This window comes from Plasmodium cynomolgi, chromosome 14 (assembly GCF_000321355.1).
Source record: "Plasmodium cynomolgi strain B DNA, chromosome 14, whole genome shotgun sequence".
Lineage (NCBI taxonomy): Eukaryota > Apicomplexa > Aconoidasida > Haemosporida > Plasmodiidae > Plasmodium > Plasmodium cynomolgi.
Window position 1 is genome coordinate 2863257 of NC_020407.1, and position 27582 is coordinate 2890838.

Sequence of the window (27582 nt, forward strand, 5' to 3'; positions counted from 1 at the left end):
TTTTTTTTCTTTCTTTTTTCTTTTCTTTTTTTTTCCTTTGAAACCCTAAGCTAAGGAATGGGCGTACACGCGCAGGGGCAACCGTACAGCTCTCCACATAAATACATAAGTACGCACACAAAAGGTGACTAAAAATTCATCAGACTGAGGGACTGGTTAGAGCACGCACAATAGCTGGCGCTACAAGAGGCAGAAGTGCGTCATCCTTATGCATAGCAAGCTGTTAAATCAACAAAATTGTTAGAAAAATCGAAATTTATTTTTCATGAAGTACTTATTCGGATCCTGCGTTGAAGGAATTTTGTTGTTAAATGGGTTGTCCTTCATGTATGGCTTGGGCGGCATGCTCATGGAGTTGTGCAAAACGGGGTACATGTCTGTGTATGGGGAGGTGAAAAGGGAGCAATGGGGTGGGAGCTACTCAATGTGTAGTCGCAAGAGGAAGCGGTACAGACGGGTAACTTTCTACAAGCACGTCGTCTACGCGAAGAGCACCTAGCGAATCAACTCAGCTAGCTATTCACAGCGCAACTGTTGAGCTGTGCGAAACTAGGAGTTCCCATTTGCACCTTACTTGTGTTATACATACTCTTCGTTATGGGAACGAAGTTGGCATTCGAGTTCATATGCACTGGGTTGGACGTATTGAAGGGATTCATCGTCACGTTTCCGTCTGGGTTTGGTGCGGGCGCTGCGTGGCGTAGCAAATTAGAGCAGGGGCGAGTGTGTGGAGGGGTGAACGCACGGGTAGGGTGTAACGAATGGGGGATATATGCCACACAGGGAGCATGTATAACAAGCTGAACAGGCTGACCGCGCCGACGCGCAGAGAGGGGGCCTACCGCTTGCCTTGGACGAGCTGGCTTTGCTTTCCTGGGGCTTCACCTCGGACTCCTCCTTCTTTTCCTTCTCAGCCGCTTTGCTGCATTGGGTGAGGGGGGCGTGCATTGGATGAGGAGGCGTGCCTTGGATGACACTAGCACCCATTAGCGCGCACTGGATTACACTAGCACCCATTAGCGCGCACTGGATTACACTAGCACCCATTAGCGCTCACTGGTGACACTAGCACCCAGCAGGAGGCTGTGTGGCGTCACTTACCGGTTCCTCTCCATGATGGTCTTCAAGCTGTTGACCGAGATGGCAATGTCCTTCCACCCACGGTTCTGCGCGAAGGAGTGCAAGTTCTGCAGGTACTTCCTTATGGAATGCTTCACTTTGTTCGAGTAGGGAAAGGAATGCAAAACACGAAATAGGAAAATTACTACAGATTTCGAATTAATCCATGATTTCTGATAATTGTTATTTTCGAAAAGAAGAGAAACGAGGAGCTTCTCCCATTTGGCAACCTTTCCAATAATACAAGAGTGTTCAATCGTAATTTTGGACTCGAAGTTCAGTGTGCTGCTAAAGCATGGGTTCTCTTCCGACACGAGTGTAAAGTATTTTGGATCATGACATAACTGATACACGTAGGAAAACAACTCATTAAAAAACAGACCTATATTTAGAGCTTCTTTCTCCGTGCAAGCATTTATTATTGGCATGAGCATTTTTATGCATACGTATGTTAGCAAGCAGAAATTAAACAGAGGAGTACGGAACTCCAATAGCAATAGTATGAACTTGGAACAGAACAAGGAATCCTTTTCGCTGTTTAATATTCTCGGGGCTATGAGACATTTGACGAAAGCTGTAAAGGTGGTTAGGTCAATTTCTTGTGGGTTCACCCAGTGGTCCACTACATGTGATAAGTGTTTCTTTATTTTCTCTGTGTGTGCAATGTGATACTGGTACTCACTGTTAATGGATCCTTTTCTGGAACGGAGTTTTCTCAGTTTCTTGTGAATCCATTTGTAGTCTTCATTCTTCTTATTATCCTCATGATGTTTCTCTAGCTTCTTTATATAAGAGTCATATTTTTCCATCACCTTCTGGTATTGCTTGTGGGGGACATAGATATCTGTGATGCTTAGTCTCCAGTAGGTCAGATAAAAATCGATGTTAATTCCGTTTAGGTTTTCTATGCTTAGGTATCTCTGGACGATCGGCATGATGGCTTGTTTCCACTTTTCCTCGTTGGAGTGGTGGAAGGTGGGATCGTCATACGGGGGCGGGCGGCGCTCCCCCTCGCTGGGCTTGCAGTTCGCGGGGTCGCTTCTGTTAGCGGCATCGCTTTTGTTAGCGGCATCGCTTCTGTTAGCGGTATCGCTTCTGTTAGCGGCATCGCTTCTGTTAGCGGTATCGCTTCTGTTAGCGGTATCGCTTCTGTTAGCGGCATCGTTTCTGTTAGCGGTATCGCCCTTTGCGCGCGGCAAGGGGGAAGAGGACCGGTGCTGCCTCCTGGCAGCCCCCTTCTCATCGAAGAAGGGGAAGGCAAATCTGATGATGTGAAACGACTGCGAAATGTCAAAGTAGGAAAAAATCAAAGTGATGCTGGGAATGTAAGTCAAATAGAGATAAGGCTCCGTGTTCGTCTGTAGGAAATTAATAAACTGAAGGAGAACCGCATCCACTTTGTCGATTAGGGATGACAAATTTCTTAAGTTATTTGTGTTACTATCGAATAGGTACTCATATTTCAATTTAGACAAAGTACACAAGAAAAGGTAAACGAGATTAGGGTTAGACAAATTCCTGGTGGCATTGTCAACGCAGAGTTTTTGTAGACGTTCATCATCCATCTCAGCTTTTTCTATATTTTCATATTCTACGTTATTCATGTTAAAATTAAAATTTTCTTCCAATATCATGATTTCTTTTTTGAGTAACTTGAACCCACACTGAGCATTTAGTTGATCTTCATTAAGCTCTTGTACATCTACAGATGCGCTTGTCCCTCCGTAAATCTCGATAAGCTTCTGTAGGTAGTCTATGTCGAATATGTATCCACTCATAACGTCTGGGTATTTCACATTCATCGCGTTTAGGATGCTTAGCTTGAATTCGTCGGTATAGTGGGTGGTAGTGGTATTGGTGGTACTGGCGGTGGTGGTATTGGCCCCCCCCTGGGGTGGTTCTTTCTCCTCATCCGTCTCCCCCTTTATTACATGTTCTTCCACCCAACTTGACATGGACCCCCTACTGCCCTGCTGAGCTTCTCTCCTATTTCTAAGGAACAGCTGGTCCGTGATGTGCAGCTCAGAAAATAATCTCTTTACAATGGAGAGGACAAGAGGGTAGACGTCTGCAAAGGGATGCTTAGACAAAAATTTGGCACTGACTAGCGAAAGATTGATCAGCTTCTTCGGTTTGAAAAGGGAGTCATCAAATAAGTCTGAACTGTTCATGCTGTATTGTTTGCTTAACAGATAGTTGTTAACATTTAGCAGCTGTTGTCTCTCCACAATTTTAAAAATAAATATATCACTGGAGAAGCTATGTATATCTTTGATCGACTCGGACAGAGTTATGATCATATTATTATCGAACAGCTCACACTGCTGCAGAATCACGTCCGACGAAACGAAGGGATTTCTATTTATCACTCCGGTCAGCTGCATTAAAATGCTTTGCACTTTGCTGCTGTACCTATCCTTCAGAATATCCGACGTAATCCTTTTGATAATTTTTCTCAGTTTGTTTTTGGATAACTCGAAGTTGATCATGGAGAGGACAATGGATGCCTTATCGTGGGGCAAGAGTGGTCCAGATCCGGTGCTGCCTCCCACGCTGACGTCTCCTCCCTTGCCTGGGTGAGCAGCCACCGCCAGCTTGGAAACGACCTTCTGATATTTCTCCACTTTTCTGTAAAATTTGGCATACAGCTTGTAGCGCCTGGACACGGGGATGAGTCTCAGCACGTTCCATATGTCCTCATTCAGGGGGCACTCACCGCCACCATTTAAGTCGTTCCTACCAACGCTGCCGCTGCTGCCGACGCTGCCCATCCCCCCGATGCTGCCGCTACTTCCGATCCCCCCTCCTCCCTCGTCGTCCTCATTTATCGGGCACAAGAAAAAAAAATGGATGAACAGCTTGTCAAAGTTGCTATGCAGCTCTTCCCCCCGGCTCACCTTCCTCCTCACGTAGGCCTTCACTATGAGCAGCAGTCTCCTCACCAGGGACTTGTAAAGATATCCGAAGTACCCCAGGTACTTCACATACTGCAATGTTCTACTGAAAAAATCATCTACATTTTTTATTTTCTTCATGTAGTTGTTGGCTCGGTTGGATGAGAAGAAGCTCAGGAACGTGTTCAGGTTGGTCGCGGGGTCCGCACTGCTAGTCGGATCGGCATTACTGGCTGGGTCTGCACTGCTGATCGGATCGGCATTACTGACTGGGTCCGCACTGCTGATCTGTTCCATCTTAACGGATGCGTCCCCCTTGGGACCCAACGCGTGGTTGTCCTCCTCCCCTCGTTCGTTTTTCTCACTTGGCGCAAAATCGACCGAGTCCGCCTCGGATGAATCGTCAGATGGAGGGGCGTTCGAGCAGAGCAGTAGATACTTCCGCAAGGAGTGCAGTAGGGTAGAGGAACGACTGAGCTGATTCGAATTCTTTTTCTTCTTCGAAGTTCCATTCGCTTTCTCGTAAGGAGAGTGACTATCACAACTGGTTTGATCAGTCTTGGTATTCCTTCCCCCGGGGGTGCCGCCCCTAACGCTGTAAATAACGCTTTTTAAAATTTGTTTCATTTTTTTTTTCTTCTTTTGTATTTTTTTCTCATCCCTGAACAGGTTTTGTAAGTGTGGCTTGTTTCGGTTCAGCACTTTGATGCATTGGTAGCTGTAGAGCCTATTGGTGTCGAGATGAATCTTGCAGAAGAAACAGGGTCCATCGGTGTCTCCATTTTCCACAGTAGCACTCTCGCCGTTGGGTGTGTCATCCCGAGTGAAGGTAGCTTCTCCCCCATTTAAGTTGGCTATCTTTCTCATATAGGGAAGCACATGTCTCGATTTTTGATTCGATCCACTTGCTGTAAGTACCTCCCGAGAAGTTTCGCTGGGCAGATAGGCCTTCTCAAATGATGTTATGGAATATCCAATCAGCCGTGATATAGATAAACTGACGTAATAATTGAGGAAGGGGTTGCATTGGTAGCTAGCCATATGATCCAGTAAGGTGACGACATAGCTCCAGGCATTTAGGTTAATCAAAGATGACAGAAATAAGAACTTTGGATTTTTAATAAAAAAAAGTCGACCTAGTAGCAAGAAATAATTGTCATCCTGAAGAAAGAGGTAGTCATACGAATTGGTGTAGGACAAATATTTCGAGTTCTCCATTTCGCTCCTCAGTTGTACTTCCCTGTCGATGTAATTCTTAACGAAATTATCAGCACCATTGGATTGGTTGTGAATCATGTCAAATATGAAAAATTCAATCGGGTCCTTATTATGAAGGTCCGCAATTTGTTCGTTTTTTTTTTTTATGTCGACACTTTTGTAATTCAGGAGATAGTGCACTACGCGATCTTGCACATTCTCGGGTTTCCCTTCTTCGAAGATTTTGGAGAGGTTGCTCCGAGATGGGTCACAATTGGTAAACATATTGGTTGTGTTTGATAAGCTTACCCCTTTGGAGTTTTTCCCTCCTTTGGGGGTCGTTCCATCCGTGATGCTGCTAGACCTGCCGTTGCTCCCACCCTGCGAAGTGGCACCCTCTCCGATATTCTCATTAGAGTACGAACTGCCCTTCTGCGCAGAAGCACCGGGGGGGTGGCTGCTCTGTCCGGAGGGGTGGCTGTTCTGCCCGGAGCTGCTACTGTAGGTAGAATCCATGACACTGCCATGTCGGGAAGAAGACCGCTCCGGAGTTTTGCTTTTCTGACTATACTTACGCACTTTATTGTACAAACGGTGCAGCTCGCTTATATCCAACGGAAGGTAAGGAAAGAAAAAGGGAGTCAACCTCTCAGACGTCGATTTGTCATAATCTTCATTAAGCTTTTTATAGAGCTCTGAAAAAGCATACTTCAGTAACTCATCATTTGGGAGGATATGTTCATAAAAGGTGTTAAAATTGAGTAGGTCATTTAAAATAAAAATGGAACACATTTTAAAATAGTTGGGTGTAAATAAATTATTTTTATTCAAAAAAAAATGCTCTAGGAATTTACTCGAGTCTGGATTATTTTTTCCCATGTCTTCTTCACTTCTATGGAGATATTTTAATTTTTGTAATTCCTTCTGTTCCAACTCTTTGATGTAATTATTTTTTATTTTTAACTCAAGGAGAATGATATCTGTGATGGTTTCCTTTGTGTATAGGAAGAACAGAGGCAGCAGCTGCTTCGGGCTGTCCACATTCTGCTCATAGAAGAAAATGAGAATGGAGAGTACCCTGCGTGGACATAAATTGTGAAGCCCCGCGATGGTGAAAATTTTGTTCTTTAATTTTATCAAGTCTGTACAGTAGTAGCATTTCAGGTGCCTGTCCCATGACCTTTTTGTGCTTTCTGCCAAGGTGTGCTTCCACAGGGGGATGTTGTCTTTCTTCGGCTTGGGGCAGGTGGGTGGTTCCTCGCAGGGGGGGGGTTGACCATGAGTCAGCTGTTCAGAATGCGCCGCTGCCTCAGCTCGCGCCCCTGGCTCGCCTCCCGTGGGAGGCTCTTCCCCTTCCGGGGTGCACAGCGCAGAGGGCGAGACGTCGCCGGGGGAGTGCCCCTCACTGTGCGCTGCACCATGTGGACTCTTCCCCTTCAGATGTAGACCACTCCTCCGCTGGCTAATGCTTCCTTTTCTCCCCTCTTTCGTTTTTCCAAACATCTTCCTGCCTCCAAGTTTATACTTTAAAAAAAGTTCCGAAATAATTTTTTTTTTTCCTAACAGGTCTGTTTGCTTATGAGTAGAGGAATCCCCCGAGAGGGAGTCTCCCCCCCTATGAGTAGAAAAAAAACTCTCCAATAAAAAAATAATCTTTGAGTAGCCATTCACATCTTCCCTTAATAAATTGTAAACCCATATGCTGTACATATTTTTGGTTCTCATTTTAGTGACCAGTTTGTACAACTCTTTGTTGAAGATGCTGAGTTTGTCGAAATTTTTGCACTCAATGTACGTGGTGGCTTCTTTATATGTTATAACCCTTTTTGCTTCTAGCGACATGACACACTTGGAGATGATATCCTTGTACTGGGAGTAGTTGGCGAAATTAATTTCTTTCATTTGCTCGAGGAGCTCGATCAGGTAGTGCAGGCTGTTGAGGATGAGTTCCTTCACGTGGCCCGCAAAGTTTTGTTGGAGTAGTTGGTTTCTCTCGCGTTTCCCCGAATTGGCGATAATCACTCCGTTTTGGGCGTCCCCCGTTGGCGGTTCCCCCGTTGGGCTATCCCCCGTTGGCGGTTCCCCTTTTGGGCTTTCCCCAGTTGTGGTTTCCCCTTTTGGGCTATCCCCAGTTGCGGTTTCCCCAGTTGCGGTTTCCCCTTTTTGGCTTTCCCCCGTGGAGACCACCTCCAATAACTTCCCGAAGCTCTCCCGGTGGACGTCCGCCAAATCGTGGGCAATAAAATTGACTGCGCAATCCACCGCCACGGCACCTTTTAAGATGCACAAAAAAAGGTCGAAGTAGAAAAGGCACAAATTGCTCTTTACCCTTTCGACGTAGAATTTTACAACTTTAATCATCCCCTCTGCAATGGGAAGGGACATGTGATTTGTGACATCATTATTTGTGAGGTCTCCCCCATGATAGGATCCACTAGTAAGGAGAATCGACTCTCCTTGAATTTTCTCCTGATTTCTTCTAAACGATTCTACGTACATTTGCCTATACAAGTTGAGGTAATTTTTGTTTTTAATTTCTTCCACGAGGTTACTGAATAATCCTTTCAAATCGCACTGCTCCTTTAGGGGGATTTTAAAATGTAGATCTTCTGCAGTTAGGAACTTAAAATCGTCGTCTACTTTTATATGTTCTGCTTGTGCCCCTCCTGGGGGGTGTTTATCCGTTGGCTTCACTGTCACTGTGTGGGGTGGTGGACTGTCCCTTCGGAGGTGGGAGGCATCCTTTAACTTCTTGTTCCCCTTCTCGGTATGGCAGTTATCGATATACTCACGTACGTTTCCGTTACCTTGGTTACTACTACCATCTTTTTTTTCATTTGTGTTATCTTTTTCCTCCCCACTTAGACTCTCCTCTTTCTCCTCCTCTTCCTCTTCTGCATTACGCTTTCTCTTTCGAATTCCTGTACTTGATCCTTTTGTGTATCCTTCATGTAAGTCGATAACTACCTCATTAGCATTTTCATGAACGGAGTTATGTTTCGATAGACCATCACTCCGAGTTTTATCCTTCCGGTTGCTACACAAATCGGCTTGATACCTTTTCACCTCCTCCAAAATGGCTAGCAGTATCCTTTCGTAAGATTGCTTAACCTTTGGAAGGTTACTCGCAACATCATTTTCCCTGAACTCATTCAATACGCATACTTGATAGGTGAAGAGCTGGTCTATGTCCTCCATTTTTGGCAAAGTATTCGATAATGGGTTGGGGTCGCAAGGTGGACGTGGAGTTGCAGCGGAATTGCAGCGGCGGGTACAGCAGCAGTTACATCGGAGTTACAGCGGAGTTACATCGGAGTTGCAGCGGCGGGTACAGCGGAGTTGCGGCGGAGTTACACCGGCAGGCGCTTTTAAGCGGCGTCCCCTCCGGCCGGTTGTATGCGTTACGTCTTTGGTTTCACGAGTGAATCGAGACGTTATGGTCGCCCTGCGCGCTTCGAAGTGGAGTGCAGGGGGGGCAAGCAGTCCCCAAATGGGCGTCACAAGGGGGAAGTAACAAAATGAGCGTCACATGAGAGGGCCACAAATGAACGCCGCAAACCCGCGCCGCAAACGAACGCCGCAAACGAACGCCACAAACCCGCGCCGCAAACCCCCGCGAGAATGCGAAAAATTCCAAAGAGGCAGTTACGTACTTTGGTGCGAGGACGCGTATACGTTCGCCTTCATTTGGAAAATCGTAACTGAAAAGAAAAGCCAAAATTTTAAGTTAAAAATGAAGAATGGAGAAATAAAATTTTTTTTTTTCAAATATCTGTACGTACGTATGAGTTAAAAACTGAAAAGCAAAACGCCAACCTGTTGCGCATTTATTTTTGATATACCAGGGGGGGGGTGCTGGGCGTTTTCTTCTGTTTTTCGCGGGCACAGTTTTGGCGTGTTTGTAGATGGGTATGCGGAACGGGTCGCCAAACGCGCGGTGGTTCTCCTCTCCATGTGGAGGGGTGTTTTCCCTTTATGGGGCTGCCTCCCCTTTCTGGGATGCGTGTATGCCCAAGTGTTCTGTATACGCATCAGCTTGGCTACCTATTGCGTGTACTCAAATTGGGCAGCCAAATGGCATCCGTGCGAGTGGTGAAGCGGCGTTGACTTCAAACGGGGAAATTTTAACGAGCCAGGGAAGAGTGAAAAAAAAACAATTTTAAACTTGTATGCCGCATTCCATTGTATGTATTTACCACGGCAGTTTTGTTTTCGTTTGGGTCTGCTTCACCGAGCGGGTGGAAAATGGGAAGGAGGGGGGTATACCTGGATGAATATCCCTACGTATGCAGTTATCCAGCCTTGGACGTACATTTGCTTACCCTTTGCAGAAGAATGCCCATCCGTTTGCGCGAAGGCCGTTGCGCCACGGGTCAGTCAGGTTTACTGCGCTGCGCGGAAAAGTGGAACAGCCGTAAAATGGCATACCGCCGTTGGGTAAAAGCATGCGTGGGGTAAACCATGCGTGGAGTAAACCATGCGTGGGGTAAACCACGCTTTGGCAAAACCAACTTTTCGTCGCTTCACGCAGGTGGGACACCTCCCACGTTGAGAAGAGCATCGTGTGTGTTGTTTTACGGATAGAAGGGGGGGTGAGGAAGTTCAGTGAGGGCAGCTCTTTTGGGAGAAGCCTCCTAAATATTGCCTACAATAGGCAACAGAGTGCAAGGTGAGAGAGAGAGAAAAAAAAAAAGGGGTACATAAAAACAAAAGCGTGCATGAAAGAGGGTTACATTGTAAAGGCACCTGAACAGGTCAGGTGTAGCTGTCGCACTGAGGGAGAAGAACAATAAAAAAAAGAATGGTCAGTTTGAAAAGGGGGGGGGGAAAAGGCAACTCGCGCGGGTTGTACGTCTACCACACATTTGTGTGCCTCCCTCAATGATATCACGTCCAAAAGAGCGATCAATCCCCGTGCTTCTTCTTGCGCCACACCTTGGTCTGCACATTGGGGTCGAAGGGGTAGGAGCTAAGAGGAAATAAAAAGTTGGTCAGTTCGACGAACTGCGGAGGAGTCAACTGCTGGGGTCTCAAATGGCAAACAGATGGTGGAAGCTGAAGCTCCTTTTTTGTGGTGGAATATTTGGCAAGGAGACGCTTCAAACTGGATTTGAGCTTTTTCCTCCTCTGCTGAAACGAATGGCGTAAAATTTCTTTTAAAAAAAATAAATTACAGTTAAGGTTGGAATGCTTGAAAATAATTTTCATCACAGCTGCTTCTACTTTGGGAACCGGATAAAATGCAGAGCTCGGGATTTTAAAAAGCAAGTAGGGGGTTGTATATAAATTAAAAAGAATACTTAATATGGAATAATTTTTTTCATTTACTTTGGATATAATTCTTTGGCCAACTTCGTACTGTATGGTTACGATTGCTTGTTCGATGTACTGGTGGTAATCGAGTAGGCAGAACAATATTTGGGAGGTTATGTAGAAGGGTAGGTTTCCTATTACGGTTAATTTGGTTGCTTTACTTTCGGAGAGGTCTTTATAATTGATTTGCAATACATCGTCGTGGATGAAGTCAAAGCCTGGCATGGTTCTGCTGATTACTGATAGAGCTCGACTGTCTATTTCTACGGCCGTCATTTTTTTATATTTTGCAAAGAGGAATTTGCTTATTTGTCCGAGTCCGCACCCCAGCTCGATGATTCCCTTCCCTTGGTCCCTCACGCTTTGGAGGGAACGCGCCTCCTTCGCGCTGCGCGAGGCGGGGCTATCCGGGATCGCGGCTGGGTTATCCGGATTTGCCGCTGAGTTATCCGGATTTGTCGCTGGGTTATCCGGATTCGCGGCTGGGTTATCCAAATTCGCGGCGCCCTCATTCGCCTTGGCAACTCCCTTGTTGCCGCCGTCACCTGCGAGGTGCTCGGTCCGATTCTTCGGCTGCTTCCGCTTCCGCGTCTCCTTCCGCCTTTCCTTCTTCGCACCCCCCCTGCCGACTGCCAACCCGATTGTCCCTCAGATAAAACGCATCGGCATCCAGCTCAATCGCACTGACCATTTTCTGTATGATATTTTCATCCTTTAAATAATTCTGCCCCAAACTCCTCTTTGGCTTGAATTCCCTCGATGGGATTTTAGTTTTGAGCATGTTTTGATCTCCACCCGGTTGTTGTAGGGGGTATATCGTTATCCCTTCGAAGGTCCTTCCGATGAATTTGCTTCCTCCGATGCGTTTGCTTTCTCCTTCATCGTGGTTTTCCCCCCTATGGGGGGAGGAGTCTTTCAGTTCATCATTTTGGTTGGGTTCTTTAGAAAACGGGGGGTTATGTGGTGTGAGATTGTTTTCACGTCTACTTCGATTGGTTCGCCATCCTTTTTGTTGCGAACGGTGCGATGGCCACGCTGCGTGAATGTACTGAATCGGGATTTGTCTCCCTTTCCGCGCGGTACCTACGGTTGCGAAACCGCAGCGTCGTTTGAGCAGGTGCGTCTGTGCATGGTTGGCCTCTTTAAAAAGGAAACTCTTTATTTTGAGGAAAATGACGAGGCAAATGGTGAGTTTAACTCCCCGTTTATTCATTCATTCGCGCGTGCGTTCGTCCGTTCATTCGTGCGTTTGCCCGTTCGTCCGTTCGTCCGTTTGTTCGTCTACCCGTTCATGTTTTTTCTTTTCTTTTCTTTTTTTCTGTATTTTTCGCTCTGCCTTTGCGCGGTGCGGACGCGGGGGCTGTTCTGTTAGCCACGTGCAGGGGGGGTCGTCCCATTCCCCTTTCGAGGTGGATCACAGCCAGTAGGTTAATCCGCCAGTAGGTTAATCCGCCAGTAGGTTAACCAGCCAGTAGGTTAACCAGCCAGTAGGTTAACCAGCCAATAGGTTAATCAGCCAATAGGAATAACGCAGTAGGCGAAAAATGGGATTCCCTAGTTTGGGATCCACCGTTTTAAGACCCGATGCCAAATTGAGGGCATTCTAACCCGCTTACCCCTCCAAATGAGCAGGGAAATTTTTTTTTCCGACCAGGTTAGTAAAAGTGCCTCTTTTTTTTGGTGATTAACGAATGAAGCGTGGGGAGAATATCCGAGGGGGAATTTTATTTTCTCCAGAAAGCTATAAAATGGGTGTGGGTTTTCCAAAACCACGCAAGTATATTTTAATTATCCGCTCAGTGCGTAAGTAACGGTAACAGGTGACCCGCATAGGTACTAAGCGGCCTGTTGAAAACTGGCGCATACTGCTTTGAGTGCTCGCCTTTGCACTGCGGTGTTTCTATTGTATGTCGAAAGAATACGGCACTGAACGGGTGAGAAGAAAATCAGCCTGGCAAAAGGGAAAGCGGAGGGCCACCGTTTTGCATTTGATAAAAATAGCAGAGTATATATCCCCGCTTCTTCCCTTTTTTTGCGCTATTTTGCGAATAATTTAATTTGCCTAGCTTTTTCGCGATTTGGGGCTGACCGTAGCTACATTTCACTGGACTGTTCAGGTAATGGGCTAAAAAAAAAAAAAAAAAAAAAGAAGAAGAAGAAGCGAAGCAAAGTAAAGCATAGCAAAGCGAAGCGAAGGGCAACAAACAATTTGAGGCATCTTTTCCAAACGAAGGCGCATAACCCACAGACGTTTTCACCCTTTCGTGAGTAGTAATTCTGCATAAAAAAAGGGGGTACTTTTTTTCCAGCTGAGGTAGCCTCGGTGGCTCTTTTCACCTTGCGCGCATTTAAGGGGGTCTTCATCAGCATTGGGCATGAGGAGCAACGCTGCACGAAGAGAGAGAGCAAATAATTGAAATGGCGCAGGTAGAGAAGGAGAACAGCTTCAGCATTTTGCAACCGGTGGAGGCGGAGCCCATGTCCGTGCTGGATCACGTGAATGACATTATCGACAAGAAGAGGAGGGAGAAGAAGAACAAAAAGGAACAGTTAAACGAGTGGGGAAATATGAAGAAGAAGGAAAAAACGGACGAGTTAAAGCTACAGTGGAAATTAATACAACACGAAAATTTAGCTGAAAAAGGTGAATACCATAAGGTTAAAAAGGATGAAAAGATGCCCCAGTTTTTTCAAGTAGCTACATTAGTGAATGGGAACCATAAAATAAAAGTGGGAGCTGGACAGGAATCTCAGTCGTTACATACGTCGAACAGGCGCAAGAAGAAATGCCTGTCCGTCCTCCAGCAATTGGAGAGAGACAAGGATATGAAGGACTGGTGCGTGAAGAGGTACACGAAAATTCAGAGGGAGAAGAATATCGGCGGTAAGTCCTTCGTACGGAAGCAGCGAAGGCAGCTGTTAAAAATGAAGAAGTCGTAGCTGGGCCTGTTTTGCACAGTTATGCCCCACGCAGGGGTGGCAAGTAGGATAATTTTGTTAGGCCACGTGGATGCCCCTGGGTGAAGACACCGTGCCCAGCGGACAGGTATATGTTGAGCTTTTTTTTGTGACTATGACTCATTTGGCGAGCTTGCTTGTGAGCTTGCGTGCCCCGTTTTGCTCCCACGTTGCTCCCACTTTGCTCCAATTTTGCTCCCACTTTGTTCCACTTTTTTTGTTTTCCTACCCATTGTGGGAAATTTCACTCTTTCCTACGTTTTTTTTTTTTTTTTTTTTGGCGAAACTGTTAATATTAAAATTGTTATTTTGTTATTTTGCTATTTTGCTATTTTGCTATTTTGCTATTTTGCTATTTTGCTATTTTGCTATTTTGCTATTTTGCTATTTTGTTTTTTTGTTTTTTGATGCTGCCCCTTTTCTTTGGTGCATCCGTGGGGAGGCAGAAAAAGTTGCGTTCTCAGGGGCAGGTGGAAAGGGGCGTTGGAAGAGGCGGCGAAAAGGGGCGTTGGAAGAGGCGGCGAAAAGGGGCGACGAAAAGGGGCGACGAAAAGGAGTGGCGAAACGGGGTGCCGTTCTCGTGAAGCGGGGATGGCGCGTAAAAAATGGTACAAAAGAGGTGCGAGCATGTCTCAGGAAAGTTGCAAACTGCCACTGTGCCGCTTTACTCGCTATGCCGCTCCCCCCACTGTGCCGCTTCCCCCGCCATGCCGCTTTACTAGCTATGCCGCTCCCCCCGCTACACCGCGTATAGGTCGACGCCGAAGTTCTTAAGCGTGTCGACGAAAATCTGTATGACGTGCTGCGTAGTGGCGCGCTCGGTGAAGTTGGGGTGTGTAATCGCGTTGATGATGTTTACGTGTTTGTCCACGAACACGTACAACTCGGAGAGGGTCGGGAAGTAGGTCTTAAACCTGTCAATATTTTTGATAAACTCGATGAAGTACTTAAAGGACATGTTATTCTGGAGGAAGAGTTGCGTGACGTGGTTGTTAAGATAAAACTTAATATTTTGGAATCGGAAAGAAGCAGCGTCTTCATTGTTCGTATCCATGAAGTTTGCTATAGTTCCACTGATGACATGGTAGGACGAATTAACCTGATCTGATGGTGCTTTGACTTTGCGAACCTGTTCAAAGAATGGCTGTAAATTGTTAACTATGTCGTCCACATTTATGTAAAAGTCTTTGTGACCCATTTTGAAAAGGTATGAGGATGGCATCTTCGACATAACTGTGCGCATGACAAATTTGGAGATTTCTGTGATGAAGTATCTGATTTTGAATGATTCTACTTGTATCTGCTTCTGATCCATTTTTTGATTTTCTGGAATGAATTCTTTAATAAAGTCAAGGAATAGATCCTCCTCATTTATGTGATAGTCGAAATTTATTTGGTTATTCTGTACCGTCTGTGGAAGTTCCACAAACGGGGTTTGAAAAATGTTCAGCATTTTCTGCTCAGGGGAGAATTCCTCCTCACTGATGTAGTTCCCAAAATTTTGGCAATGAATCGTATCGTCGTAGTAGTAGAAGTTGAATAGGCAAGAGAACAACTGAGATAGGAAGTCTATGTACTTGCGGTACTTACGTGCAAGCTGTATGTTCAATTGCTTCTGCACATGGTCATCCGTAAATTCAAACGGGGCAACAGAATAATCGAGAAGGGTTTTCAAAAAGAGAAAATACAAATCATGGATGGGCTGCGTCACATGGATCTTCTGAAATGTGTCATAAAGGTATTTGTAAATCTTCAAATAATACAGATCATCTGCTGTTTGCACAATTTTCGTTTTTAGGATATCAAATTTTGGGAAGACCAATTTTTTTTTACTCATAAAGCTTTTAAATTTTTCATCCAATTCATCAAAGGTGATTTGTTCTTTGATCAAATTCTGGAGTAGCATTTTAAATGACTTCTCATCTATGAGGTCTTTTAATTTAAGGCTTTCTTGGTAGTTGGTTTTTTTATTAACATGATCGTATTTGACTCTCCTGTTGAAGATAATTTTTGCCTCCTTAAAATTCGGGTTTTCCAGAAGCATGGATTTGTAGTTTCCATCCTCGACGTTTTTATTTTTGGTGAAGAAATAATTCAATTTGAAGAAAGACTCGATTTTATTTTCTTCTTCCGATTCGAAGGAGCTACTGTTGTTATCCAGGAAGGACTCAAAATGGTGGAATAAATCTACAATCAAATTTTCCGTTATTTCGGAGAAGTCCGTCTCGAAAAAGTTAACAATGTGAGAGCGTAAATAATGTGGCAGGGAATTCACAAACTGGTGAAATATCTTCAGTGCGTCTAATTTGAAAGGTCTGCTATACGAGAGCAAATTCGCCGGGGCATATCGTTCTAGATAAGGTTTCGTGTTGGTACAATATAAAATAAAATTTAACTTATTTAGGATATTATGGAAAAGGGTAATCAACTCCATATCGCTATTTTGGATGAGAGGCTCCATCTCTATATCAAAGTAAGACACCGTGTGGTAGGATATTCTGCCGAGGAAGGAGTACACCAATTTGGAGAGCATCGCCCGAGTGTTATCATCAAATACAGTGTTCGAAAAATACCTTTCGACAGTAGAACTGACCTTCTCGTAGGTAAAGAACTCCTTATTATCGGGATGTAATAAATACCTCCATATGTATACTAACGATTGGACACGTCCATATCCAAAATTTCCAATTTTCTCAAGGAACAGCTCATTCAACTGAGTGTCATTTGTGACAGAAAAAATGTCCTTAAAATCAAAGGTGGGAAATTTATCCAGACATGACAGATTTGCTTTTATGGCATACTCATTCAGCAGATTTCGAAGGTCTGGATTTACAAAATAAAAAAATAATGTTATCATTTCGTCCAGATTAATGGTTCTGTAATCATATGACCAGATATCTAACTTAGTCATTTCCTCGTGTTTGTACTCATGCACGTGATAGTATTTGGACATGAAATTTTCCGAACTCATTGTAGCTACCTTGGCGAAGATATAATCCACAAATTCGTCAAGTCCCTTCTTTACTCCACTTAAAAGCTCTGTTACAAATTCGGCATTTTCCTTTTTAAATGCTTCGTAAAGGGTAGAATTTCCATCCAGACTTTGCTGAACTCCTAGGAGGAACTCATGCAACTTTGGATTGTAGGACAAAGTTGGGAAAGCATCATTCGGCTTCAAAAATCGCAACACGTGTTTCTTCATTTCGTCCCTAATTTCCACCTTCTTGTAGTAACTTTTTAAAATGCTCAGGTAAGTCATCACTCTGGACTTTCGGTCCCTTTTCTGTATATCATCCATCTTGACCTGGACCCCGAGGAGCTCCAAAAAGGTTAAAATGTAGATGCTCATCGTGTCCTGCTTCACGAAGAAGACGTTCGAATTGTCCAGAATTATTTCGCTCAGGGTTATGATGTCCCGCACGTTGATCGCGTCGGGAGTAGCCTGCAGATATTTCAGCACTTCCAAAATGGCGTCGTAACTGATGTTGCTTTTTTTTAGGTAGTCGGCCGCCGTTTGGAGGATGGCGGGCAGTAGGTCAGCTCCCCCGCTGGGTGCTCCCCCACTGTGCTCTTCTGCACTGGGTGCTCCCCCTTTTGAAATGAACCCCAAGTGGGTCAGATAATTCTGCACACTGCCCTGCGTGATGTGCCCATCTGGGGTCAACAGCTTCAACTGATTCAGCTCCTCCTTATCGAAGAGAGTCATGGGTGGGTCCTTTACCTCCACGATATTGTATACCTTCACGTGCATGTAATCCTTCAGCGAGTCTAGCTTCCCTGTTTTCACCAGTTTGTCCTTCACAATTTTATCCACAACGTAGAGATCCTTTATTTCTTTCAACTTGTATGGATAGGTCTGCTCTTTCTTCATGACACGTAGGTACTTCTGCTTGTCTCCGGCTTCCCCCCATGCGAATCCCCATGAGCCTCCCCATATGTCTCCTCCGTACTGGAGAAGCACTGGTTCTTCCAAAGCGGCATCGGCTCTATTTTTTATGAACTCTGCTAACTTAAGTCTGGATTTCTTCCCCGGATCGTACGAGTTATTATATACCATCTCGGTTCTTTCGATGTACTTTTTTAAGATAGCTAGATACCATAGGACCTTATCTGATGTGTATTTGTAATGTATGCCAAAGTGGAGTGCTTTATTCTGTGAGTCGGTGAGGACCTTCCCTAGGGAGTTCAAAGCGGAATATCTTTTTAGCAGCGCCGTGTGTGCTAGTTCGCTTTCTCTGTCTTCGTTTTTAATTCCCCCAGTTTTGAAAAAATCTGGGTTTATCAAAATGTAACTTATGTCTTCTATATGTCCTCCGTTTCGTAGAGCATGAATCATATTCTTCAAATGAGCTATATTCCTCTTAAGGTAGGTCATAGCATCTGGCTGCTTATCCCCCCCTTGTTTTTTCACTAACTGTTTGTATGTTATTAACTCTCCTCGAAAGCTTTCCAATTTGTCTGCGAACATCTTTGCGTTTCTATCCAAATGGGCTGTAAATTTTTCATCGATGTTTTTCTCATCAGTGGGTAACTTCAAATAATCTTGCGTGTTGATAATGTGGTACTTGTAGAAAAGGAGGTCTTTTTTAAAAGTATCAACAAGTTTGGTGAGTGCATTATTTTCTATATCCGTCTCGATCATAATTTCGATCATAAAGTGTTCTAAATTTTTTTTATCTTTTTTTTTTACAAGTTCTGGGAGTAGAAATTTGACCGTTTCTGGGGGATCCTTTTCACTATCGCTGATGATGAAGTTTAGATCCTTCATGAAGACGTCCCTCCTGATGTAGAGTTTTTCCAACTTGTGTTCTTCATCCTCTATTTTGGTGACTATCTCCTTTAGTTTTCCTCTCTTCTCGTCATTTTTGGAGTTAATATCCGAATTTTGCTCCATTTTGTACAGTTTTTCCCCTATTTGTATGTCCAATTCGATGTGCTTCTTTTTAGTTTTGAGTGCATGCAGGAGAATCCTCGTTTCATTGATGTCGTAATTGATTTGGTCTACATCGTTCAGCAGTTCTTTGGTGAGACTCTCAATTCGTATGTACTCCCCTGCGTCTTGGTCCAAAAGGGAGACCAGTGCATCGATGTGGTGTCTGCAATCTTTGTACTCTTTGGCGACTTCGAAGCGGAAGAGCCTGAATCGTTTTTCTAAATCGTCTATAGCGTCCATTTTTATTAGGGCCTGTTCGTACCTCTCTAAAATGGATTCAAAATGGGTTCTAAGTTTAGCCACATCACTTTTATTTTTTTCTATTCTCTGTTTTAGCTTAGCAATTTCAGCGTTAAGTACCTCTTTTTGGTTCTTCCCCTCAGGGGTTTCGTCAGCCTTGTAATGGTCCAAGTTTCCCTCGAGGAGTTTCAAATCATTTGGGTAGTTAATATTTTGCCTGACAATTTGGAAAACCTTTTTCTTCATTTTTAGTTTTTCATTTTTTATGGACTCCAAGTCGATTTGGACTTCCACATGCAGGTTGTTGTAAAGCTCTGTGTAAATTTGGTCAATTTTGGTGAGAACTAGTTGGCGAATGATTTGAAGTTCCTTCCTAATTACGACGTCTTTTTCCTCGTAGTGTTCTTTGACATACTTCCTAAAAGCTATGTCCATTTTTTTAGAAATTATCCTCCTAGTTTTGGAGTACTCTGCTTTGTAAGTCTCCTTTTTCTTCATATAAATATCGGTGAAGGTCTTTGTGTATTCTTTCTCATCATAACTAGGTGCTAGATCCTGCATCACTCTGATAGAGTACTTGAGGGCTTCTCTAAATTTTTTCAATATGATTTTTTTTTTCGTCCCAAGAGAGATTCTAAATTTCCCATAGAATCTTTTCCCACATTCTTCCATGAGGTCCTTTTGGTACTTCTTGAAATTTTGCATAATAAGTCCTGCGGTGATGATATACTGTCCATCTTCATTTTTTGCCATCATTTTGTCTAGATGTGTATCTAAGTCTGACTTATACTCGAGTATGTTTTTTTTTTTACTTTCTTCATTCTTCACTTTGGTGCTTAATTCTCCGAACAGCTTCTCGTCTTCTTTTACTACTTGATTTTTCAGCTTGGCATAATCAGGGACGCTTTTTCTCTGCAAAATTCTGATCACCTGTTTCAATTTTCCTTGAGCTTCTGCCACTACTTCAAACCCAGAATCTACCCCTTTTGCATAGACATCTCTCATTTGGTCATGTAAGTAGTTAAGAGAAACTCCGTAGTAAAATGATTCTGGGGTATCATTCTTTGGTGGTGGTTCTCTCACCACACCATTTCGTATATCTTCTTCTAAACTCTGTCTTTCATATTCCTTCTCTTCATCACGGCCTTTTTGATAATCCCTTTCAAATTGAGCATCATCATCTGGTTCTGTTCTATCTTCTTCTTCTTCCAATTTCTGAGTCTCCAATTCATGTTTCTTATCCGTATCTTCGATATCATCTTCTTCTTTTTTTTTATCCTTTCCTCTTCTTCCTTTTTCTTTTGTGCATATTCCTTTCTTTCTTTTATAAGTTCCGTTTCGACTATCTGTCTGAGTTCATTGTATTTATTTTTTTCCCGTGCGTATACATCTGCGTGGTTTTCATCTGCGGCGGCTTCCTCCTGCTCGTCCTTTGCTTCCTTCGACTCTTCATCGTCCTCGTCATCCGGTACGTCATCGTTGTCGTCGCTGTCGTAGTCGCTATCGTAGCCGCTATCCTCGTTTTCTCCTCCCGTGCCGATTACCTTGTCTTCACTGAGGACGCGCCCGCGGGGCTTCTCCTCCACTTGGGCCATGGATAAAAGAGACGTGGGCCACACAGAGCTGCCTGAACCGATGCGGAAGAGCGCCACCACTTCGTTGAGAAATTTGTCCAGCGTATCCACCTTGTTGGAGTCCTTATGCTGCAGTAGAATTTGCTTCATCTTGGTGTCTCCTTGGAAAAAATTCACCACCATGTGGTAAGTGTTGTAAAACAGGGCGACTCCATATTTCATGGTTAAGAAATCGTAGGTACTTCCCAAATTGGGATATATTTTCTGAACCCATGGGGTAATGGCTAGCACTTCGTCGAGATTTTGAGCGTTCGGGAGGTCCCCGTGCGAGCTGCTAATACGGTAGAAGTTTTTGAAGATGTCTCGGTAGATAGACTCCACGATGAATAGCAGATCGTTGTTCTCCAAAAACAGCAGGTAGCTATTTCTCGTTTTGGTGGGATAACTGGGCATTAGGAATATATTCACCTTTTGGAGAAGGTAGGCAAAGATCGTAGCTCCGATCCGTGGGGAGATGTCAACCCCTGTGATATTTACAAGGTTGGTCACGAAATCTATTAGGTCATTTTCAGTGCAGTTGAGGATGAAATTTCTGGAAAAAAGGCGGTGAATTAGTTTGAGGTCTAAAACCCGTAGATTCGATGCAGCCAGAAAATCCTTAATAGCTTTCTCTATTTTGTAGACACTTAATTTGTCCTTGGCAGTAGATGCGTACTTGATACTGGAGGTGACATTTTTAAAAGTACCCCTGTCTTTGTTGTTATTATTCGACAGGAAAAAAAAGTCGTTCATGAATACATCTAAAGAAAAAGAACCCACATCGTAACTATAATCGTAGAAGCTGAACCCAGACACAAGAATATAATTCTTCAATGTGTCGTGAATATTTTTGTAAGCCTGCTTAATGAATAGCAGCAGATCCGTCTTGGGGACGTTATTTATTTTGTAAATTTTTTTGGCTCCTATATCATCATCCTTCCTAAAAAGTATGTGTAAGGCAGTCAAGAAGGAGGAGTAATCTTTCATGTCTACGTTGTGGACAATTTTCGGATTTTTCTCATCAGCTGTTTGTCCCAATTCGTCACCATACGATGGAGATTTACTGTAGAATTTTTCGTAACCGATTTGGATGTTTTTACACATATCTTTATTTTCTTTATACTGAATAATTTCTGTCACCTTGTACACTGTGCTCTTTTCCTTTCCAAATAAGAACACATTTGTATTTTTTTCCTTTTCTTCGCTGCTCCACTCTACGTCTTTCGGAATTTTGAATTCTTCTGTGGTGTTTTTCTCCTTTTCGATGATCTGATTAATATTTGTTGGCACCATAATTCCTGTGTCTTCATCCATAACCATCTGTATCGTGTCGGTTGCCACCCCTGAAGAGGTACTTTGTGATGGTAGAGCAGATCCTGCGCTTTCGCCTCCTGGTACTACCGGGTGACACTCCAGTGGGTTCATGGCTTCTAACTCGTTCTCTTGCATAGGAAAAACGGGATCAGTTTTTCTCTCATCTACGGGGGTAATGTCTACATTGTTGTGCAGGTAGTACACCTTCCCTTTGTACTTATATATAAGATAGGGGGGCACTATTTGGATGGCTTCTTCCAAGGTGTCTGGAATGTTTTCTGGGATAATTTTTGTTTCCTTTAGGTACTTGATTATCTGATCGAAGTTTAAGTCTTTCCGGCATTTCGCTAGCCCGCATAGCAGGCTCAGGAGAGCTGCACATAGCGAGATCCTCATGGTGCCCTCTTGTCAGTGGTTCGGTCGTTCTCGTTTCGCTTCTTTCTCCCGGGTCGCGCCCGCTGTGCGTCTCACGGGGGCGCAGCAAAGACGTAGTAAAGACGTAGCAAAGAAGCAGCAAAGACGTAGCAAAGAAGCAGCAATGAAGCAGCAAAGACGTAGCGAAGGCACAGCAAAAACGCAAGTGCGCACGCTTGTACGGATGACCTCAAACGTGGCGCTCACTGCGGGACTGCTCTCACGTGCTGTGGCTTGCGCGACCGAAGGCGAGCCCCCTCATGGGTGCTCCTCCTTTTGGTAGGTGTCGCGGTGATGAAGCTTTAATACAAAATTTATGCAATCATGCATGTGGGTAAGAAGTGGGTTCAGATAAGTATACACCTCTTCATGCAAAGCATGCATGAGTTTGGGTGAGTGTGTCTTCCCCCTTGCAAATGCAATAGGTGATATATGGGGGTCGTTGCAAAGAATTACGAGAAAAAGGAAGAAAAAGAAAAAATTCCAAATGGGGGTACTCAAAAATTTGCAAAATGTGTTGTTATGCACGTCTTGGGTTCATACGCAGAGGGGTGCAAAAAAAATGGAAGCATTTTTTTTTTATCTCATTTTTAGGCAGAGAGGGATGAGCGGCTGGACGGGTCTACAAGAAGAGCCGCTTGAGAGGCCGATCAGCAGAGCCGCTGCACTTCTCTTCATACGATTTAGACACATGTGTATACAGTTGTGGGTGCGCGCGTTTGGGGGAAGTTCCCGCCAACGGCGTGGAGATACAGCCAGGTATCTTTCCCTCACCACTGTGTTGGGACTTGTCGGTCTGTTAGAGGGGATGTTTCTTTATTTCGTCGCTTTGGTATGTAGTTTTTTTTTTACCTTTATTTTGTAGTTTTTTTTTTTTTTTACCTTTTTTTTTTGTAGTCTTTTTTTACCTTATTTTTTCGTTACTTTCTATGTTCACTTCGTACGTTCGTTTCCTGCTGTCGTTTCTTTTTTCCATTCCTTGTTGTCATTCATCGTTGTCATTTTTTTTATTTTTTTTTTATTTTTTACGACTGCATTTGACGATACTAAAATTTGGAAATAAAAACTGTCCGCACTTCATTTGGTTCAAAAAAACAAAAAAAAAACATCATTGAACATGATTACATGTGAGCACGTACACCTGATACACGGCAAACGAGGAAAGCATACACATCGTGGAAGGATGTCCTGACCGCAAACAGAACTATACCAAATCAAGCGGAGTAAAAAAAGGGAAAAAAAATGAGCCGTTTTGGAAGGTTTACTCAAATTTCAAGTGTAACGACGGTCTATACAGCCATAAAAAAAAAAAAAAGATCAAATGGCTAGCTGAACTTTTTATAAGCTTTTTTCTTCACACACAGATCTGTTCCCACGAAGGTGCTCTAAACATTCAGCTGTGTATTTTTTTTTTTAAATGCGTATGTGCCTCTTCCCTTCTGGTGGTGAGCTAATCGGATGGACCAGCACCATGATAGTAGTGGTCACTGGATCTTTCCGTTTTCCTGTGAATCTTCCCCTGTTGGCAAATTACGAGCACGTCACATTTTTTTTTATCTCCCCATATGAATTTTCTTTTTTTTAATAATCGTTTAACTCCTTCAAATGTGGGGGTGACATGTGGTTCTTCCCAACACTTTTCAGGGGAAGTGACGTGGTGACTTCCCTCCACTCGACTTTACTCCACCACTAGAGGGTTATTCCCCCTTTCGATGAGAGAAAAAGGAAGTATGTATTCCTATGCATGATCGGATGTGGGTTTTCCCCATGCAGGTCTACCTACATTTTGACATTATAAATAAAATAAACCCACTTTGTATGTACACATATGAAAATGGATTGTAAAAAGTGTCAATACAAATGGGAAAGCTGGAGTGAGTATTTTTCCCGATCCTCCACATGGCGTTAATTTTTTTCCACGACTAATAAATTTGCTTTTTAACAGAGGAATGCGTGTGCAAGCAACCTTTGCGAGGGGGTGCGGTCCTCGTCTGCTTAACTTTTTTTTTTTGGCATATATGTTACTAACTGGGCGTGTCATGTGCAGTGAAATGTTCTACTTCTTCCCACACTTCATACTCCGCCGGGGAGATCCACCGTTCCATAGCAGATCTCATATGCGTTTTCACCGATGCAACATGAGGTTGGCTGATTTCTTTTGGGCAGCAAAATTGGAAACGGCGGAAAACGCATTTTCGTCTTCTCGTTGGCCCCCCATCCTCCGTTGCGACCAGCTCTTTAAAAATGCCCTTCATGTTGCATGTAGGTACGTAGTTACGTAGATATGGGCACACACACACACAGATACACACAAGGGGTAGGAGGAGGGGCAATCGAATGGGCTGTGTCAGCGGTGGAGCAAAGTTAGCGAGACAACTCACGCTCTGCAAACAAAAATTCCTACACCAAACGGGCGGTAGTCTTGCCCTCGCTATGTATTCATCGCGTATGCAACGTGCATTTCGTCCTTCTCATTTGAGATGTTCTTTTTTCGCTTTATGCCCTCGAATTGCGGCGACTTTTTTTTTTCCCCCCCATCACTAAGGGGAAGGAGAAGCAATCTTGCAAATTAATCCGTGTTGGTGGAAAAAAAAAAAAAAAATGCCCCATTAAAAGGGGTACATCAAATGTGGTATTGTATATGACGTATTATTGGCGCAAGTGTGCTGCAGGAGTGGCCTAAACATGGGGCGAACGCGTAAAGAGTCAATCGCCCCCCATCCCAGTTTCCGTTCGCACCGCATGCCAACTCGCCCAGTTCGCCGCCTATTCAGTTGCGACCACAAACGGGAAAAATAATTTAGCGAAGGGGAAAAAAAAAAAAAAAAAAAAAAAAAAAAAAAATTGAACGGTTTACTAATACACGGTGAAGCAATATTGTGGAAAAAAAAAAAAAAAAAAAAGCGAAATGAATGAAAATAAAATAAACATAAAACAGAAAGCTGAAACGCGAGGACATAAAGGTGAAAAAACGTATGGAAGGAAATGATTAAGATAGAGAACCATTTGATGTGAATTGCCAATTTGTTTGTTCTTTGCGTAGCATTTTATCGTTAACATCGTTTCACTTTTTGAGCGCCCCTTTGTTTTTGTGTTTCGCCTCTTGGTTAGGCTGCCAAGGGCACACAGCGCAAGTGCTGCATACACGTACGTGAGCGGAAAGGGGAAAGGGCTGCCCACGACTCGGAAAAGGGCAGGAGGTGAAGAGAGGGGGCAACCAGAAGGATGAAAGTGGCGGCTGAGGGGAATACTGGAAGAGGAACGCACTGACATACCGCCGGAGTGGGGAGAACAGGTGGGCGATTAGAAGCAACAGAGGTAGTGGCGGCAGAGGTAGTGGCGGCAGAGGTAGTAGCGGCAGAGGGAGTAGCGGCAGAGGGAGTAGCGGCAGAGGGAGTAGCGGCAGAGGGAGTAGCGGCAGAGGGAGTAGCGGCAGAGGTAGTAGCGGAAGAGGACGGCCAAGGAAAAGTTATCCTCCGGGGGTGGCGCAACAATCGCAGGACTCCCCAAAGTGACGCGCAGCAGGGTATCAAGTGGGGGGGGGGCAGAGAGCGGAGTTCCGCGAGGCGTAAGCCCACCGTAGGCAGCACGTGATAGAAAATGCCAAGGGAGGGCACCATAAATTACTTCTCATAAAAAATAAGAAGACCTGTAAGGTGGGTAAAGTACAGAGGAACACCTAGCGCAGCTGCACATGTGCCCGTCCCCACCCCGCACGCACTCCAGAAAAGGAAGAAAAATGTGCTAGCAGGATTTGTAACGCGAGAGAGCCCCCAATTCAGTTGTTAACCTTGACTCCAGTTTTTTTTCCCCGGAGAGGAAGCAAGCACAGGAAGAGGGTACCCAGTATCGTCGCTGTTACTGATCTGTGCAGGGGGGTGACCCGCTCCAACGCTGTTGAGACTCGTTGCAACACTGTTGTGACCCGCTCCAACGCTGAAGTAGTCGCAGAAGAGTCGACTCCGCTGCGGGCCGCGGCACTCCCCCACCCTAACCCTAGACCGAACCAAGAGAGAAAGAAATGTCGGAAGTAATCCCCATAAAACCAAGGAAATACAAAAAGATGAAGAACGAGACAGAAGACTTCCTCATAGCATTCCTGTTTGACATTGTCTTCTTTGCGATCTGTGTGTGTATATGGTTATACTTAAGAAAAAGCAGAGATGAAAATAAAATAAGTGATAACATATATATACTCAACAACCAAACCCATAGTGAAGTAAAGGCAGATAAGGAATCCTCAAATGTAAAGGAGGAAGAAAATAATGAAAAAAAAAGAAAAGGAAATCGCTTCAGAACATTTTTAAACATAAAAGATGAAAAAATTGTTAATACAGAAATAAAATATTATCTATTTTTTTTAAAGGCCAATAGAAATATTATTTTTTCTCTCTGCATTTTGGGAACCTTCCTCGTGTTACCACTTTACCTGTCACTTCCAAGAAATGACATTAATAACCCATCCTTCTTCCACTACATAAGTGCTGGTAGTATTTCAGACATAAATATTTTAACGATTTTATTTTTCATTACGATAATTTATAGTGCCATTTCGTATACATTTATTTATTTACTATGGAAGAAAATTCGACCTAGTAAAAAAAAGACGAAGAAATTTTTACCTCAAAATTTTACCATTATGGTTTCAAGAATTGATAAGAATGAAATAAATGCTTACAAGATTTACAAATATTTTTACAACTTGACAAATAATAAAGTGGTATCTGCTTACCTCATTTTGGATTACTCTAATGTGTATCATGAGCAGAAGAAAATTTTTAATGCTACGAAGAATTTGAAAATGCTTAAGGAGAATGAGGAGAAGAAGAATATCAAGCGGGACCGGTCCAAGGGCTACCTCTTTGGCTTTTTCAACAAGAGGGGCTCCAAGGTGGATCCTAAAGCGGATCATAAAGCGGATCATAAAGCGGACCCTAAAGCGGATCATAAAGCGGATCATAAAGCAGGCTCCAAGGGGAAGAACAGTTCGCTGGACACCCCTCTGCAATTACTCGATGGGGAGGAGCAACCGAATGGGGAGAATGCCAACTCGGAGAAGACCCAGACGGGGGGATTAGCACCTACTAGTCCGCTTACAAACGAGGGAGGCGCGCCCACACAGGACGCGGGAAAGGTTGACACGCCGGAGAGAGTATCCACAACAGAGAAGGACCTCATCGAGGGGGAAGATCACCCCAGTGGGGAAGTGCCACGCGAAGGGGTAACCCCCGCGGAGGACCAAACAAACTGCCAAATTAGGAACAACGCGGATGAGTGCGGGGGGATGCATGTGGAGGGATCCAATCAGGATGACCAGAAGAAAAAGAAGAAGAATAAACCGTGTGGCTTGGTCGACCTGGGAAGCGATATAGAAGGAACGAGGTGCAACGAGGAGGCAGAAGCGTACTATGGACAAACGATGGGGGAAAATGTGACAGCCGTGAGTCGGACGAAAGAAGGATGCAAGAGAAGGAATAAGAGGTCAGAATTTAGCGGAGAAGAAAAAACAAACGAGAAGGCGGAGGAACAGAGGGAAGAAGCTAGAAGAAGGAAAGGAAGTCGAGTGGAAAGCCAAGCCAGTTTCTTA

At 44.0% G+C, this 27582-nt stretch overlaps 4 protein-coding genes across 4 annotated transcripts in view; 1 reads left to right on the forward strand and 3 right to left on the reverse strand.

Moving 5' to 3' along the window:
- PCYB_147420 (hypothetical protein) overlaps positions 1–8408 on the reverse strand; it is a gene marked incomplete at its 5' end in the record, with an annotated part of 9186 nt that extends 778 nt beyond the window's left edge. Inside the window, 5 exons of the mRNA XM_004225213.1 lie at positions 241–377; positions 575–691; positions 843–948; positions 1098–6440; positions 6882–8408. Coding sequence (XP_004225261.1) covers positions 1098–6440; positions 6882–8408 — 6870 coding nt within the window. The 3' untranslated portion in view covers positions 241–377; positions 575–691; positions 843–948. The remainder of the gene's footprint in view (positions 1–240; positions 378–574; positions 692–842; positions 949–1097; positions 6441–6881) is intronic.
- A 1707-nt stretch (positions 8409–10115) lies between these two features.
- On the reverse strand, positions 10116–11304 carry PCYB_147430 (dimethyladenosine transferase; the record flags this gene model as incomplete). Its single annotated transcript, XM_004225214.1, has 2 exons — positions 10116–10911; positions 11069–11304. 2 exons carry the CDS (start codon positions 11302–11304, stop codon positions 10116–10118), a joined length of 1032 nt encoding a protein of 343 aa, XP_004225262.1.
- A 1637-nt stretch (positions 11305–12941) lies between these two features.
- Positions 12942–13457, forward strand: PCYB_147440 (hypothetical protein; the record flags this gene model as incomplete). Its single annotated transcript, XM_004225215.1, has 1 exon — positions 12942–13457. A coding segment is annotated over one exon (516 nt), but the record flags the coding sequence as incomplete, so codon positions are not given.
- A 763-nt stretch (positions 13458–14220) lies between these two features.
- On the reverse strand, positions 14221–19566 carry PCYB_147450 (pfg377 homolog; the record flags this gene model as incomplete). Its single annotated transcript, XM_004225216.1, has 1 exon — positions 14221–19566. A coding segment is annotated over one exon (5346 nt), but the record flags the coding sequence as incomplete, so codon positions are not given.
- Between the last annotated feature and the right edge of the window lie 8016 nt (positions 19567–27582).